General features: G+C 45.8%; 1 protein-coding gene across 3 annotated transcripts in view; it reads right to left on the reverse strand.

The window, feature by feature from the left end:
* Window positions 1-3,179: 3,179 nt before the first annotated feature.
* ZC3HC1 (zinc finger C3HC-type containing 1) overlaps window positions 3,180-17,679 on the reverse strand; it is a gene marked incomplete at both ends in the record, with an annotated part of 44,618 nt that continues 30,118 nt past the window's right edge. Inside the window, 4 exons of one of the 3 annotated variants that reach the window (XM_080701067.1) lie at window positions 3,180-3,248; window positions 9,115-9,321; window positions 13,233-13,445; window positions 14,373-14,487. In XM_080701067.1, coding sequence (XP_080557193.1) covers window positions 3,180-3,248; window positions 9,115-9,321; window positions 13,233-13,445; window positions 14,373-14,487 — 604 coding nt within the window. Of the gene's footprint in view, window positions 3,249-9,114; window positions 9,322-13,232; window positions 13,446-14,372; window positions 14,617-17,679 lie in introns of all 3 variants that reach the window. The other 2 variants (XM_080701066.1, XM_080701068.1) reach the window with 2 other exon arrangements.

Genomic DNA, 17,679 nt, shown 5'->3' on the forward strand with positions numbered 1-17,679 from the left:
TCTTAGACCTATTTTTAATATTTTATTTGGAAACAGGGTCTCACTAAGTTGCTGAGAGCCTCACTAAGTAGCTGAGGCTAGCTTTAAACTTGTGCGATCCTCCTGTCTCAGCCTCCCAAGCGCAGAAATTACAAGCATGTGCCACCATGCCCGGCTTATCTTTTTTTTTTCTTCCCCCTGGTATTGGGGATGGAACCCAGAGGCATTCTATTATTTATTTATTTACTTATTTTTTCTTTTTTGGGGTACTGGGGATGGAACCCAGGGGCATTCTACCTCTAAGCAACACCCCAGACCTATTTTTTATTCTTTATTTTGAAACAGGGTCTCACTGAGTTGCAAAGGGCCTCACTAAGTAGCTGAGGCTGGTGGCAAACCGCGATCCTCCTGTCTCAGCCTCCCAAATGCTGGGATTACAAGCATGTGCCACCACACCTGGCTTCTATTATTTATTTACTTATTTATTTTTATTCATTTATTTTTGGTGGTACTGGGGTTCCTGGAAACCCTTCTACCTCCGGGCTACACTCCCAGACCCATTTTTATATTTTTATTTGGAAACAGGGTCTCTTAAGCCAGCGAGGCTGGCCACGAACCTGTGCGATCCTCCTGTCTCCGCCTCCTAAATGTGGGGATTGAAAGCGTGTGCCACCACGCCTGGCCTATTTTTTATTTTGAAACAGAGTCTCACTAAGTTGTAGAGGCCCTCGCTAAGTTGCTGAGGCTGGCTGCAAACCTGTGAGCCTTCAGTCTCAGCTTCCCAAGTACTAGATTACAAGTGTGTGCCACCACATCTGGCTGAGTTTTGCCATTTATTTATTTATTTATTGGTGGTACTGGGGGTAGAACCCAGGGACTTTTCTCTGGGCTATATTCTCAGACCTATTTTATACTTTATTTGGAAACAGGGTCTCACCAAGTTGCTGAGAGCCTCACTAAGTAGCTGAGGCTGGCTTCCAACCTGTGCAATCCCCCTGTCTCAGCCTCCCAAGTGCTGGGATTACAAGCGTGCGCCAACATGCCAGGTTGTTTTGTCTATTTTAAAGAAATGTTAAGACTTTTTGGAGGGAGTATAATTAAATATGGGTAGTGGAAATATTTATAAAATCCTCATAAGAACCTGAATAAAAGGTTTATAGTCCACAGGAATAACTGGTATTAATGATTCCATACTACTCTTTAAGCAAACTGTGACCTCGGGCTGAGATGTAGTTCAATGGAGGACTATTTTTTTTTGTGTGTGTGGGGGTCTGGGGATTGGAACCCAGGGGCATTCGACCTCTGAGCTACACTCCCTCCCCTATTTTTTATTCTTTATTTTGAAACCGGGTCTCACTGAATTGCAGGGGGCCTCACTAAGTAGCTGAGGCTGTCCGTGAACCACGATCCTCCAGTCCCAGCCTCCCGAATGCTGGGATTACAAGCGTGCGCCACCATGCCCGGCTTTGGAGGACTATTTCTAATACCACAAAATAACAAAACCCAACCACCAAAAACTCTAAAACAGCTATGACCTGGAAGCTGTGTAATCCCAGCTACCTGAGAGACTGAAGCAGGACAATCTCAAGTTTGAGATCAACCTGGGCAACTTAGCAAGATCCTATCTAAAAAATAAAATAGAGGGGGAAGGAGAGAGAAATCACTTCCATCCACATTCTACACATATGCTAGAACACCAACGTCAATCTCCACATCCTGTATGGGGAGGGAGAAAGCCCACCAAGTGCTGTGTACATGTATGTCACTGTCACTGTGCACTACGTATGATGTGGTCCTTCATAGGACCAATAATGGAGAAAAAAATAAAAAGAAATGACCGGACATGTAGCTCGGCGGCAGAGCACTTGCCTAGCATGCCTGAGGCCCTGGATTCAATCCCTAGTACTGAAAAAAATAAAGAACTACAAAAGAAACAAACCAGTTATTAAAAAAGGAGAGCGAGCTGGGCGTGGTGGCGCAGGCTTGTAATCCCCGCACTTGGGAGGCGGAGACAGGAGGATCGCTCAGGTTCAAAGTCAGGCGCGCTGGCTTAAGAGACCCTGTTTCCAAAAAAGAAAAAAGAAAAAAAAGTATAAAATAGGTCTGGGAGTGTAGCCTGGAGGTAGAAGGGTTTCCAGGAACCCCAGTACCACCAAAAAACCCAAACAAACAAACAGGAGAGCGGCCAGGCATGGTGCAGCACATCTGTAATCTAGTACTTGGAAGCAGAGACAGGAGGATTGCAGGTTCAAGGAGAGCTTCAGCAACTTAGCAAGACCCTCAGGATTGAGTGAGACCCTGCTTTAAAATAAAGAAAAAGTAGGGCTGGGAGTGTAGCTTGGAGACAGAATGTCCCTGGGTTTAATCCCCAGCGCCAAAAAAAAAAAAAAAAAAAAAAGACAGGATATGGTCACTTTGCCGCCTCTAGCCAGTGGACCATGGCCACCGCACCAATGGGCAGATACATTTAGAGGTTCAGGTTCAGGTCAGTGTTCTCTGCCAGAGACTCACAATCCCACCAGCGGGCAAAGAGCCTCGGGGACCCGTCAGTGGCGCACACAGGGGCCTCTCCTGAGTGCTTCTCTCCCCCTCCTGTTGACTCTCACTCTGCTAACATCAAAGCGAGGAGAAACCGATCAGCTGGCCTTACACCACCTCACACCAGGAGACCTGCGACACCACGAAAACCATCTTGCTTCAGTTTAAGAACGGCTATGCCTGTTTGACTGGAATTACAGATACATCTCAGGTACCGCAGCCACTCTGAAAACCCAAAGTCTGACTATGCCGACTGTCCCGTTGAAGACTTCTCCAGGCACCAGGCCGGGGGATACATTTCTCCAGCAGGAAGAATCTTAGAAAATACTTTAACACCTGTCGTGTTCCTGGGATCTACAGTCCTCAGAACACGTCTGCACTGAGACCACGGTTGGGAGCTCCGGTCCTCAGGCTCACAGCTTGGTTCAGGCCTGCAGTCCTTTCACAGAACCAGGCTTGCTGCATCTTACCAGGCCCACAGCCCCTCACAGAAGCGGGTCTCTTCTCAGTTGTCGACTGCACCCTCCGCCATGGCAGGGGGCTCCTTACGATAAACCAGAATGGAGAAAAATAGCATCAGCTGATCATAAGGGAATTCAGACTTTATTTTTCAAAAAGTCATTTTTCGCTCCTATTGTTTCCAGGAAAAGGCTAGAATATCTTCAGGATGAGCATAAAGATTCCCACTGTCGGAATATTCGGAATACTTTTCTTGACTTCTCAGAAAGACTCTACAGAAAGAAAAGATTATTATTAGAATTAAATTCTTTTATAGAGAAAGGAAAAATAATAGCTTTAGGGCTTGTCTGTAAATGATTACTACAATGGTTCAGATATACCTAGAATGGAGTAAAACCTTATTTTCTCTTATGCTATACATAACATGTAGCTAATGTCAAAACCAAGATGCCAAGCTGGGTGTGGTGGCACATGCTTGTAATCCCAGCATTTGGGAGGCTGAGACAGGAGGATCGGGGTTCATGGACAGCCTCAGCTACTTAGTGAGTCCTTCTGCAACTCGGTGAGACTATTTCAAAATAAAGAATAAAAAATAGGGCTGGGGGGTGCAGCTAGGAGTTAGAATGCCCCTGGGTTCAATCCCCAGTACTGCAGGAAAAAAAAAATCAAGAAGCTTTTGTTTACTATCAGACGCTGTTAACACAATGTGAGATTCTAAGACCTGGCTCACATCACATTCTCCCTCCAAGTATTTTTATCTGTTGTAATTTTCATATGACAACATTTCTGATGTGCAGCACACTTTTTTTTTTTTTTTTTGTGGTACTGGGGTTCCTGGAAACCCTTCTACCTCCGGGCTACACTCCCAGACCTATTTTATATTTTTATTTGGAAACAGGGTCTCTTAAGCCAGCGCGGCTGCCTTCGAACCTGTGCGATCCTCCTGTCTCTGCCTCCCAAGTGCGTGCACCACCACGCCCGCTGTAGCACACATTTTGCACTGTTTTTGTTTTTAATCCATGATGCTCAGTTGACTCTAGTTCATTATTTCTTGTGAAAAAAATTAAAAAAAAAATTTTTTTCTTGGTGGTGGTTCTGGGGATTGAACACAGGGGCGTTCTACCTCTGAGCTACACCAGGCCCTTTTTAAAATTTTGTGGTGCTGGGGATTGAGCCCAGGGGCACTCTCTCTCTGAGCTACACCCAAGCCCAATTTTTTACTCTATTTTGAAACAGGGTCTCACTAAGTTGCAGAGGGCCTCACTAAGTAGCTGAAATTGTCCGCGAATCTGGATCCTCCTGTCTCAGCCTCCCAAATACTGGGATTACAAAGGTACGCCACCACACCCAGCTACCCCAGTCTTAAAATATTTGTTTTGAAACAGGGTTTAACTAGGTTGCTGAGGCTGCTCTTGAGCTTGTGATCCTCCTGTCTCCCAAGTACTGGGATTACAAGCTGTTGCTGCCCTTGAGATCCTCCTGTCCCAGCCTCTCAAGTATTGAGATTACAAGCATGTGCTACCACACTTGGCTAAAATATCACATTTATGTAGTATCGACCTAGGGTTGACAGTAATAAAAGGCTAAGAAATAAAAACTGAATGATCCCTGAGGAATAAAAGATGAGGCTGGGTGTGGTGGCGCACGCTTGTAATCCTAGCATTTGGGAGGCTCAGACAGGAGGATCATGGTTCATGGCCAGCTTAAGCTACTTAGTGAGGCCCTCCGCAACTCAGTAAGACCCTGTATCAAAATAAAGAACAACAACAACAAAAAATACAGCTGGGGGTGTAGCTAAAAGGTAGAAGGCCTCTAGGTTCTATCTCTAGTACTGAAAAAAAAAAAGAACGAAACAAAAGCTGAATGACCCCTAGGAGGGTATGACCTTGGCTTTCTCAGCTTCATGTTTTAGATGGCAGAGCTAAAAATAGGAAGACTCTCACTGCCACTTGATCATCCCTAGGAAGTCTCTGAGATTCTGAGAAATGGTGTAACAGGGAGACAAGGCCACTCATTAGGACAGAAAAGTTCTCAGGAAGTCAGAACGGGGTCCTCTCGACCTTCCTGAGTGACACTGAAGAGCAGATATTTCATGCAGTGAGGGTCTCAGTGGGGGTCCAAAGAATATTCAGTGCGCCGGGGCTGGTGGCGCACGCTTGCAATCCCAGCATTTGGGAGGTTGAGAGCGGAGGGCTGCGGCTCACCCACGGCCTCAGCTACTGAGTGAGGCCTCTGCAACTCAGCGAGCCTCTTTCAAAAATGAAGAATAGGGTAGGGGGTGTAGCTTGGAGGTAGAATGCCCCTGGGTTCTACCCCAGTACCCCCCCCAAAAAAAGAATATTTAGCAAGGTGATCCATCTTAAAGTAACCTCCGGTTTCTCATGTAAGGTGGCATTTCCACTGTGTTCTTATCCTTTGTGGATGAATATTTCAAGAAAAAATATCTCAGGAAGGAAAGTTTGAGTTCTGACTCAGAGACTCAGGGGAATCGAGTTAGTGACAAACAAAGCTAAAGGAAACTAAGCTGAAAAAACAGCGCCAACTTTCTTCCAGCATCAAGATCCCCAGCACAGCCGCTCTGTCAAGCTCTGGATCATCAGGCACAGCAGCCGGTGGGAGGGTTCAAAGGCTGCTACAAAAGGACCTGCAAGTCCTGGGACCCAGGGCCAATGACGAGGCCAAGTTTTTCCACTACAAAAAAAAAAAAAAAAAAAGGCAGGGGATGCAGCTCCGAGGTCGAATGCCCCTGGGTTCCATCCCCAGACCTACAAAAAGAAAAAACAACAACCCACCAAACCCTGTAGATTTTTTTTTAAATGACTGTGACAGAGGGGAGTCTTAGTAAAAACTGCCAATACACTATTTCCTGAAGATCAGGGCAGAGATAGTTCATGTGCAAAGATAGGTTTAATATCTCTAATTTGAGCGGTGGGAGAAACATTTATTTCCAAATAGCTTTATTCCTTTCTAAGTATTTATTTTTAATTAATTAATTAACTAATTAATTTTTTAGCGGTACTGGGGATGTAACTCAGGGGCATTCTACCTTTGATCTATACCCCCAGCCCTATTTTCTATTCTTTCTTTTGAAACAGGGTCAGTCTCACTGAGTTGCAAAGGGCTTCACTAAGTAGGAGCTGAGGCTGTCCACGAATGGCGATACTCCTGTCTCGGAATGCTGGGATTACAAGTGTGCGCCACCATGCCCGGCTTAATTTTTTATTTTTTATTTCTGGGCATGGTAGTGCGGGCCTGTAATCCCAGTATGTGGGAGGCTAGAGGAGTATCACAGGCTCACGGCCAGCCTCAGCAACGTAGTAAGACCCTGCTGTTTCAAATAAAAAATAAAACAGGGTTGGGATGTAGCACAGAGGTAATGTCTCTAGGTTCAATCCCCAGTAAAACACACACACAATTTTTTGCAGTTAGACATTGAACCCAGGGGTGCTAGGCCACTGAGCTACACTCCTTGCCTTTTTATTTTATTTAAATAATTTATTTAAGCCGGGCGTGGTGGCACACGCTTGTAATTCCTGTGCTTGGGAGGCTGAGACAGGAGGATCGCGCAGGTTCGAAGCCAGCCTCAGCTGGCTTAGGAGACCTGTTTCCAAATAAAATATAAAATAGGTCTGAGAGTGTAGCCAGGAGGTAGAAGGCCCCTGGGTTCCATCCCCAGTACCACCCCCGCAAAAAAAATTTTTTTTTTGTAGTACTGGGGATGGAACCCAGAGGCTTTCTACCTCCTGGCTACACTCTGACCTATTTTATATTTTATTTGGAAACAGGGTCTTACTAAGCTGCTGAGGGCCTCATTAAGTAGCTGAGGCCGATATTGAACCTGCACAATATTGAACCTGCGCGATTCTCCTGTCTCAGCCTCCCAAGTACTGGGATTACAAGTGTGCACCACCATACCTGGCTTTTGGTGTGGTACTGGGGGTGGAACTCAGGGGCTTTTCTACTTCCGGGCTATACTCCCAGACCTATTTTATATTTTATTTGGAAACAGGGTCTCACTAAGTTTCTGAGAGCCTCACTAAGTAGCTGAGGTTGGCTTTGAACCTGTGTGATCCTCCTGTCTCAGCCTCCCAAGCGCAGAAATTACAAGCATGCACCGCCACGCCCAAGTATATTATTATTATTATTATTATTATTATTATTATTATTATTATGTCTGTGTGTTGCTATGAGAATTGAGTCCAGTGGCATTTTACCTCTGAGCTATACCCTCTAGGCCTTTTAAATTTTTTTTGAAACAGGATCCTGCTAGGTTGCTGAGGCTATCCTTGAACCTGAGATCCTCTTGTCTCAGCCTCCCAAGTACTCAGATTACAAGCATGCTCCACCACGCTTGGTTGTGGCACACATTTATAATCCGAGTACTTGGGAGGCCAAGACAGGAGGATTACACAGGTTCAAAGCCAGCCTCAGCTACTTAGTGAGGCTCTCAGCAATACAGTGAGACCCTGTTTCCAAATAAAATATAAAGTAGGTCTGGGAGTGTAGCCCAGAGGTAGAAAGCTCCTGGGTTCTACCCCTCACACACACACCCCCTCCCCGCCCCAGTACCATACACACACAAAAAAAGGTTCAAGGACAGCCTCAGCAAATTAAGCAAGATGCCAGCAACCTAGTGAGACCCTGTTTCAAAACAAAACAAAAACTGGGTATGGTGGCACACGCTTATAATCCCTGTACTTGGGAGGCTGAGACAGGAGGATTGCACAGGTTCGAAGCCAGCCTCAGCTACTTAGTGAGGCTCTCAGCAACTTAGTGACCCTGTTTCCAAATAATGTATAAAATAGGTCTGGGCATATAGCCTGGAGGTAGAAAAGCCCCTAAGTTCCACCCCCAGTACAAACAAACAACAAAAAATTATTAAGGCTATGGATATAGTTCAGAACTACAGAGGTAGAATGCCCCTGAGTTCACTTTAGAAACCTTTGTCTTAGCTGGGCGTGGTGGCGCAAGCTTCTAATACCAGCATTTGGGAGGCTGAGACCCGGAGGATAGCTACTTAGTGAGGCCCTTCGCAACTCAGTGAGACTCTGTTTCAAAATAAAGAATAAAATAATGGACAGGGGGTGTAGCTCGGAGGTCAAATGCCTCTGGGTTCCACCCCCAGACCCGCAAAAACAAAAACAAAAACAAAAAAACAACAACAAAAAAACCACCTTTGTCTATAAGCTGGGCGTGGTCGCGCATGCTTGTAATTCTAGCATTTGGGAGGCTGAGACAGGAGGATCGTGGTTCGCAGACAGCCTCAGCTACTTAGTGAGGCCCTGTTTCAAAATAAAGAATAAAAAATTGGGCTGGGGGTGTAGCTTGGAAGTAGAATGCTCCTGGGTTCTATCTCTGGTACTGCATAAAAACAAAACAAAACAAAAAACAATAACAAAAAACCCTTCATCTATATATTTACTAATAAACATCGCTGGGCTTTTAGATCAGTATAGCTCCCTCCAGTGGAATGACTCTGGGAATGCTGGCTGGCAAGAACTATTTTACTTTGTCCTTGGAGGATGTAGAGGTCAAAAACTGTTATATTTATACCAGGCTGCAAGGCAAATCTGGAAATGAGTCTGCAAAGGAAAGAGAACCTGTTTTTTTGTGATTCCTTAATATCTCGACACAGAACAAACACTTGTTTTCTCTGCTGTTCCGAAGGCTTTGCATTTACCCAGTTAACCTCGGCAGTCATGGCCGCGAGGGCCAGCAGTGGTGCAGAGCACACGCCTGACTTGGAGAGAAAGCACTGGCGTGTCAGGGCACAGTGCTCCGAACAGCTGAGATACCTGGCCGGGCTCCAAGGGCAAGAGACAGTGACGGATGGAGAGAGCAGCGCTGTGCAGCAGAGGTCAGGGCGCTGTTTGTCCCCCCGCTCTGTTTCTGTATTCCTTTTCTGCTTTGAGTCACTTATTTGGGAGAACAGAGAATTTATGAGGATTTGATGGAATGTCATATGCTAAGCTGGGGGAAGACTGAATCACTTCTACGCCTTTCTCTAGGATGAAAGCAGATGAGTGTGGCTGGACTGAGGGAAGCTGAGGCAGGCAGGGCACTAATTATAGGACCGGCCTCCGCGCTTAGCCCACAAACAGAAAGTGCGGCACACGAGCCGGGTGAGGCCGGCCTCACCATGGAGTCGGTCTCAGCTGGCTGGTTGGACTGCTTGTGGGCCAACAGGACGGTCAGCACTGCCTTCCAGCCCGGCTCTGCTGGGGTGCTGGCGCCGAGCTCCGCTCCGCCATTCTCCCTGGCTTCTTTGCCAAGTGTGATATTCACCCAAGGGCACCAGTCTCTGTGCTGAGAGGTGGGATCAAAGAAGCTCCGAGAAGACGTGTCCTGAGGGAAGAGGAGACAGAGCATGAGTGAAGGGCAGATGCTTCGTCTCCTGGGGGAGGCACTGCTCTTGGGCATCTAGCCCAATCTCACAGCGATCCACATTTCTAGCTTTTACATCCTCCGGTGTGCATGTGCACACATGCGTGCATACGTGTGTGCGTGCACGGTGTGTTACCGGGGACTAAATCAGGGGTATTCAGGTTCTGAGCTACACCCCAACCCCCTTTTTTGTGGTACTGGGAGTGGAACTCAGGGGCTTGCTACCTCCGGGCTATACACCCAGACCTATTTTGTGTTTTATTTGGAAACAGGGTCTCACTAAGTTACTGAGAAGCTAAGTAGTTGAGGCTGGCTTCGAACCTGCAAGTTCCTCCTGTCTCAGCCTCCCAAGTACTGGGATTACAAGCCTGTGCCACCATACTCAGCTCCCAGCCCTTATTTATTTATTTATTTGTTTATTTATTTATTTAATTTTTGTGGTAATGAGGGAGGAACCCAGGGTCTTTTCTACCTCCGGGCTATACTCCCATACCTATTTTATACTTTATTTGGAACCAGGGTTCACTGAATTGCTGACAGCCTCACTAAGTAGCTGAGATTGGCTTCGAACCTGTGCAATCCTCCTGTCTCAGCCTCCCAAGCATAGGGATTATAAGCGTGAGCCACCACACCTGGCTCACAGCCCCTTTTTTAAAAAAATATTTTTTTGGAGTACTGGGGATTGAATCTAGGGGCATTCTACCTCTGAGCTACACCCCCAGCCCTATTTTTTCTTCTTTTTTTTTTTGTGTGTGGTATTGGGATGGAACCTAGGAGCTTTCTACCTCTGGGCTATACTCTCATACCTATTTTTATATTTTATTTGGAAATAGGATCTCACTAAGTTGCTGAGAGCCTTACTAACCTAAGCGATCCTCCTGTCTCAGCCTCCTACATACTGAGATTACAATTGTGTGCCACCACGCCTGGCTTAATTTTTTGTTTTAAAAGAGTCTGGTTAGGGCCGGGCGTGGTGGCGCACGCTTGTAATCCCCGCACTTGGGAGGCAGAGACAGGAGGATCATGCAGGTTCGAAGCCAGCCCGCGCGCTGGCTTAGGAGACCCTGTTTCCAAATAAAAATAGGTCTGGGAGTGTAGCCCGGAGGTAGAAGAGCTTCCAGGAACCCCAGTACCAACAAACAAACAAACAAAAAACAGTCTGACTAGGTTGCTGAGAGTCTCACTGACATTCTTCTCTTTTGGGGGGGATGAAACCGAGGGGCACCATTACTCTGAGCTACAACCCCAGTCCTATTTTTTAGTCTTTTTGTTTCTTTATTTTAATTTTTTTGTGGGTCTGGGGATGGAACCCAGGGGCATTCGACCCTCAAGCTATACCCCCGCCCTATTTTTTATTCTTTATGTTGAAATAGGGTCTCACTAAATTGCGGAGGGCTTCACTAAGTAACTGAGGCTGTCTGTAAACTGTGATCATCTGGGCTCAGCCTTCTGAATGCTGGGATTAAAAGCTGGGATTACCACCATGTCTGGTTTAGTGTTTTTATTTATTTATTTGTTTGTTTATTTATTTATTTTGCAGGTCTGGGGATGGAACCCAGAGGCATTCGACATCTGAGCTACACCCCTTGCCCAATTTTTTATTCTTTATTTTGAAACAGGGTCTCACTTAGTAGCTGAGGCTGTCCAAGAACCGCGATCCTCCAGTCTCAGCCTCCCAAATGCTGGGATTACAAGTGTGCGCCACTATGCCCGGCTTATTTTTATTTTTATATTTTTTGCTGGTTTGGGGATGGAACCCAGGGGCATCTGACCTCCCAGCTACACCCCCTGCCTGATTTTTATTCTTTATTTTGAAACAGGGTCTCACTAAGTTGCAAAGGGCCTCACTAAGTAGCTGAGGCTGTCTGCAAACTGCGATCCTCTGTTTTCAGCCTCCTGAAACCTGGGATTACAAGTGTATGCCACCACACCCAGCAGTGTTTTATTTTATTTATTTATTTATTTATTTATTTATTTATTTATTTATTTAGGTGGTACTGGGGTTTCTGGAAGCCCTTCTACCTCTGGGCTACACTCCCAGACCTATTTTTACATTTTTATTTGGAAACAGGGTCTCCTAAGCCAGCACGTGCGGCTGGCTTCGAACCTGCGCAATCCTCCTGTCTCTGCCTCCCAAGCGCGGGGATTACAAGCATGCGCCACCATGCCCGGCTCCGGCAGTGCTTTTATTTTTGAAAGAGGGTCTCATGCCGGGCGTGGTGGCGCACACTTGTAATCCCCGCGCTTGGGAGGCGGAGACAGGAGGATCGCGCAGGTTCGAAGCCAGCGGAAGCCAGCCGCGCGCGCTGGCTTAGGAGACCCTGTTTCCAAATGAAAAAGGTTAAAAAAATAGGTCTGGGAGTGTAGCCCGTGGGAGTGTATCCCGGAGGTAGAAAGGCTTCCAGGAACCCCAGTACCACCAAAAAAAAAAAAAAAAAAAAAAAAAAAAGAGGGTCTCACTGAGTTGCGAAGGACCTTGCTAAGTAGCTGAGGCTGTCTGCGAACTGCATTCTTCTGGTCTCAGCCTCTCGAATGCTAGGATTAAAAGCGTACGCCACCACGCTGGCTTCTTTTTTTGTAGTACTGGGGATGGGACCTAGGGGCATTTTACCTTCACTACATCCCCAGCCCTATTTTTTTTTTCTTTTTTTGTGGGTCTGGGGATGGAACCCAGGGGCATTCAACCTCTGAGCTGTACCCCCTGCCCTATTTTTTATTCCTTATTTTGAAACTGGGTCTCACTGAGTTGCAGAGGGCCTCACTAAGTAGCTGAGGCTGTCTGCGAACCACGATCCTCCGGTCTCACCTCCCAAATGCTGGATTACAAGCATTCCTGGCTTCAACATTCTTCTTTAAACTCTGCCTTTTTATTTTCCTTACGTGTTCAGTTCTTTTATGTTAAACCTATCTTGTCAGGTTTCTCCCCCTATCTCACTGCTGTCCCATTAGCCTAAATATTTATTACCTCTCCAGACCCATCCCTAAGGAACAAATGATTCTGGCTCTTATTCTTTATTTTGAAACAGGGTCTCACTGAGTTGCAGAGAGCCTCACTAAGTACCTTAGTTTTATTCCCTTTGGTCACCCAACTGTTCCTTTCATTTCTTATACTGGGAATTGAACCCAGAGGCATTCTATCTCCAAGTTACACCCCCTAGCCTGATTTTATTTCTTATTTGGAAACAGGGTCTCACTAAGTTGCAGAGGGCCTCAATAAGTAGCTAAGGCCGGCTGAGAACCTACAATCCTTCTGTCTCAGCCTTCTAAGTACTGGGATTAACAAGCGTGTGCCACCATGCCTGGCTGCCTGGCTCTGTTTCTTTTTTTTTTTTTTTTTTTAAGTACTGGGGAAGAAACCAAGGGGCATTCTACCTCCAAGCTATACCCCCAGCCCTATATTTTATTCTTTATTTTAAAAAAATTTTTTGGTGATACTGGGGGTGGAACCCAGGGGCTTTTCTACCTCTGAGCTATACTCCCAGATCTATTTTATACATTATTTGAAAACAAGGTCTTACTAAGTTGCTGAAAGCCTAAGAAGTTGAGGCTAGCTTCGAACCTGTGCGATCCTCCTGTCTCAGCCTCCCAAGCACTGGGATTACAAACATGTGCGTCCACATCTGGCTCCTATTCTTTATTTTGAAACAGGGTCTCACTGAGTTGCAGAGGGCCTCACTAAGTAGCTGAGCCTAGCTGCGAACCGCGATCCTCCTGTCTTAGCCTCCCAAATGCTGGGATCACACTCATGCGCCACCACCCCTGGCTTGTTTCATCTTTAAACTTACTCACACAGTCTACTTCTAGTGGGAGGACCTGGAAGCGCTTATGCCTGCGTCTGTGCTCATGGTGGCTATGACTGAAGGTGGACTCACCGAGCTGCTGGAGGAGCAGAGGCGGGCTCGCTTGGCTCTCCGGAGAGGACTGGAGGGTACTTCTTGGCCAGGTGCGTCTCCTGTTCCCATGCTTCGGGTCACCGGGCGGGTTCTGGTGGTGGGGCTGGCTGCCTCAGGCTCAGGCCGGTCGACAGGACTGGAAGAGTCCCAGCTTCGGGTTCGGGAGACAATGGGACTGGGGCTCTTTTCAGGCTGAAGAAAAGGGGAGATAGTAGAAATACACGAGTCACGTCAATGTTTATGGCTGGAAATAGTTCTTTTTTGTGTGTGTGTGGTACTAGGGAATGAATCCAGAGGAATTCTACCTTTAAACTACACCCCTAGCCCCATTTTATTTATTTGAAAAATGGGTCTTGCAAGTGGGTGTGGTGGTGCACGCTTGTAATCCTAGCATTTGGGAGGCTGAGACAGGAGGATCGCAGTTCGTGGACAGCCTCAGGTACTTAGTGAGGCCCTTTGAAACTCAGTGAGACCATTTCAAAATAAAGAATAAAAAACAGGGCTGGGGGTGTAGCTCGGAGGTAGAATGCCCCTGGATACCATCCACAGTCCTGCAAAAAAAAAAAAAGAAGAACGAAAAAAAAAAGCAAAGAGAAAAATAGGTCTTGCTCTGTTGATGAGAGTCTTACTACTTGCTGAAGCTGTTCTCGAACCTACAATCCTCCTGTCTCAGCCTCCCAAGTAAGAAACTAAATATATATATATATATATATATATATATATATATATATATATATTTTTTTTTTTTTTTTTTTTTTGGTGGGTCTGGGGATGGAACCCAAGGGCATTCGACCTCTGAGCTACACCCCCAGCCCTATTTTTAATCTTTATTTTGAAACAGGGTCTCACTGAGTTGCGGAGGGCCTCACTAAGTAGCTGAGCTCCAGTCTCAGCCTCCTGAATGCTGGGATTACAAGTGTGCGCCACCACTGAATTTTAATACTCAATTCCTATAATGAATTTAGCTTCTCCCTTGGTGAACAAAACATGACATGATAGTCTCATCTCTACGGTTAGAAGGAAAAGCCCACCCATCAACCTTCAACTTCCCACCACCACACCACTACTTTTGGCAAGAATGTGGTTAAAACATCCAACCCAAATAAACTAAGTCAATACCTGCTCCAAGCCAGGAGAAAATGAGACATCCTGGCTCCGGGTCATCATCCTCCGAGGGGACTCAGGCACCAGAGGGAAGCGCTCTGGCCGGCCCTCAGGGCCTGGGACTGGGGAGCTGGAGAGGCCAAAGGACGCATCCAGGTCGGCCATGGACGACTCGATTTGCTGGAAGCCCCAGAGCCCCACCTTCCTCATACACTGTGAACACGCTATGAGGGAGAGCTGCATGGGCTCCAGAGAAGAACTAGGAAGGAATCCAAAAGAAAGTGGGTGTTTCCAAAGGGCAATGTTTTCATGTGACTGTAATATTTGTGAATATATTTCATCTCATCAAACAAACCTCTGCAGGTATCTATTAAACTTGGAACCATGTCCCCCTAAAGACCCAGCCCTTGATCTCAGAACCATCATTTCTCTTTCACCATCATCTCTCACATTCTTTTCTCTTTCTTAATTTCTTTCTTTCTTTCTTATTTTATTTTATTTTCTGAAACTGGGGATTGAATCCAGAGGCATTCTACCTCTGAGCTACACCCCCAGCCCTATCTTATAATCTTTATTTTTGAAACAGGGTCTCACTAAGTTGCAGAGGGCCTCATTAAGAAGCTGAGGCTTGTGTAGCATTGGTGGTGCACACTTATAACCCCAGTACTTGGGAGGCTGAGATGGGAGGACCGCAGGTTCGATGACAGCCTCAGCAAGTAGTGAGACTTTCATCAACCTAGAGAGATCCTGTTTCAAAAATAAAATAGGGCTGGGGTTGTAGCTCAAAAGTAGGATGCCCCTGGGTTCATTCTCCAGCATAAAAAAATAAAAATAAAAAAATAAAAAATACAAACTGGGCATGTTGACATATGCTTGTAATCCTAGCATTTGAGAGGCTTAGACCGGGGGATCGAGGTTCGAAGATAGTCTCAGCTACTTAGTGAGGCCCTTTGCAACTCAGTGAGACCCTGTTTCAAAATAAAGAATAAAAAATTGGGCAGGGGGTGTAGCTTAGAGGCTGAATGCCTCTGGGTTCCATTCCCAGACCCACAAAAAAATTAAAAAAAATGTTGAGGATGGCCGTGAACGTACAATCCTCCTGTCTCAGCCTCCCAAGTAATAGGATTACAGGCATGCCACCATGCTCACCTCCTCTGGTATTTAAAAAAAAAATGATTTGCAGTGTTAGGGATTGAACTCAGGGTCTTGAGCATGTAGGTGAACATTCTACACTAGGGTTTATCTCCAGTCCCTAACTCTGGCAGGTAGTTTTTATCAATTAAATGGATTTTTCTTCTTTTCTATAACAGAAAAAACGCAGATGCTGTGGCACATACATGTGATCCAAGTACCTGGGAGGCCAAAACACAAGGACCAAGTCAGGCACAGTGGAGGACATCTGTAATTCCAGTATTTGGGAGGTTGAGACAGGACTGCAGGTTGAAGGCCAGCCTCAGCAATTTATCAAGACCCGCAGCAAGGTCTTGTTTCAAATAAAACAAAACCCTGCTGGGCATGGTGGTGCATGCTTGAAATCCCAGTACTGAGTAGGCCAGCCTTGGCTACTTAGTGAGGCCCTCTGCAACTTAGTGAGACCCTGTTTCAAAATAAAGAGTAAAAAAGAGGGCTGGGGGTGTAGCTCGGAGGTATAAAATGCCCCTGGGTTTAATCCCCAGTACCGAAAAAATAAGTAAATAAATAAATACAAATAAAACAAGATCCTGTTTAAAATAAAAAAAAAAAAAATTAAAAGGGCTGGAATGTAGCTTGGAGGAAGAGCACCCCTGGGGGGGGGGGAGGAGAATCATAGGTGAGGCCTACATGTGGTAACCTAGGAGATCCTGTTTTCTAATAAAGAATAGCTGGGCATGGTGGCACACACCTGTAATCCCGTACTTGGAAGGCTGAGACAGGAAGATCACAGGTTTGTGGCTAGTCTCAGCAATGTAGGCCCTCTGCAACTCAGTGAAACGCTGTTTCAAAAAATAAAAGAATAGCTGGGCATGATGGCGCACACTTGTAATCCCCGTGCTTGGGAGGCTGAGACAGGAGAATTGCACAGGCTTGAAGCCAGCCTCAGCTACTTAGTGAAGCTTTCAGCAACTTAGACCCTGCTTCCAAATAAATTATAAAAAAGGGCTGGGAGTGTAGCCCGAAGGTATAAAGCCCCTGAGTTCCATCCTCCTATACCACAAAAAAATGTATAAAAAATAAAAATAAAAAAATAGGGCTGGGGTATAGCTCCGAGGTAGAATTCCCCTGGGTTCTATCCCCAGTACCACAAAAAATAAAAAATAAAATAGGAGCCAGGCGTGGTGGCGCATGCTTGTAATCCCAGTACTTGGGAGGCTGAAACAGGAGGATCATGCAGGTTCAAAGTCAGCCTCAGCTATTTAATGAGGCTCTCAGTAACTTAGTGAGACCTTGTTTCCAAAAAAATCTAAAATAGGTTTGGGATGTAGCCCAGATGTAGAAGGCCCCTGGGTTCCATCCCTAGTACCACAAAAACAAAACAAAAATAAAATAAAATAAAAAATAAAATAGGTAGGCATGGTGGTGCACGCCTGTAATCCCAGTACTTGAGAGTCTGAGACAGGAGGATCACAGGTTCAAAGCCAGCCTTTACCCAGCGTGGTTATGCACGCTTGTAATCCCAGCATTTGGTAGGCTGTGACAGGAGGATTGTAGTTTGCAGACAGCCTCAGCTACTTGGTGAGGTCTTCCACAACTCAGGGAGACCCTGTTTCAAAATAAATAATAAAAAATAGGGCTGGGGGTGTAGCCTGGAGGTAGAATGCCCCTGGGTTTCATCCTCAAAACTGGGGGAAAAAGAAAAGAAAAGAAAAAGGCCAGCCTTAGCAATTCAGTAATTCAATGAGACTCATATCAATTTAGGGAGACCTTGTTACCAAATTAAAAACAAACAAACAAACAAACAAACAAACAAACGGGCTGTAGCTTGGAGGTAGAATGACCCTGGGACCAATCTGTAGTACCACAAAAACAAACAAACAAACAAACAAATAAATATAGGGTTGGGGTAGCTCAAAGTTGGAAAGTCCCTGGGTTCAATCTCCAGTACCATAAAAATAAACAAACACACAAAATAAAGAATAAACCGGAGCTAGGTGTGGTTGCACATGCTTGTAATCTTAGTACTTGAAAGGCTGAGACAGGAGGATCACAGGTTCACCACCAGCCTCAGCTACTTAGTAAGACCCTGTTTCAAAAATAAAAAAATAAAATAGGGCTGGGGTATAGCTCAGAGGTAGAATGCCCCTGGGTTCAACCCCCCCCCCCCCCACACACACACGAATAAACT

This window comes from Muscardinus avellanarius, assembly GCF_963383645.1.
Source record: "Muscardinus avellanarius genome assembly, chromosome: 9".
NCBI lineage: Eukaryota > Metazoa > Chordata > Mammalia > Rodentia > Gliridae > Muscardinus > Muscardinus avellanarius.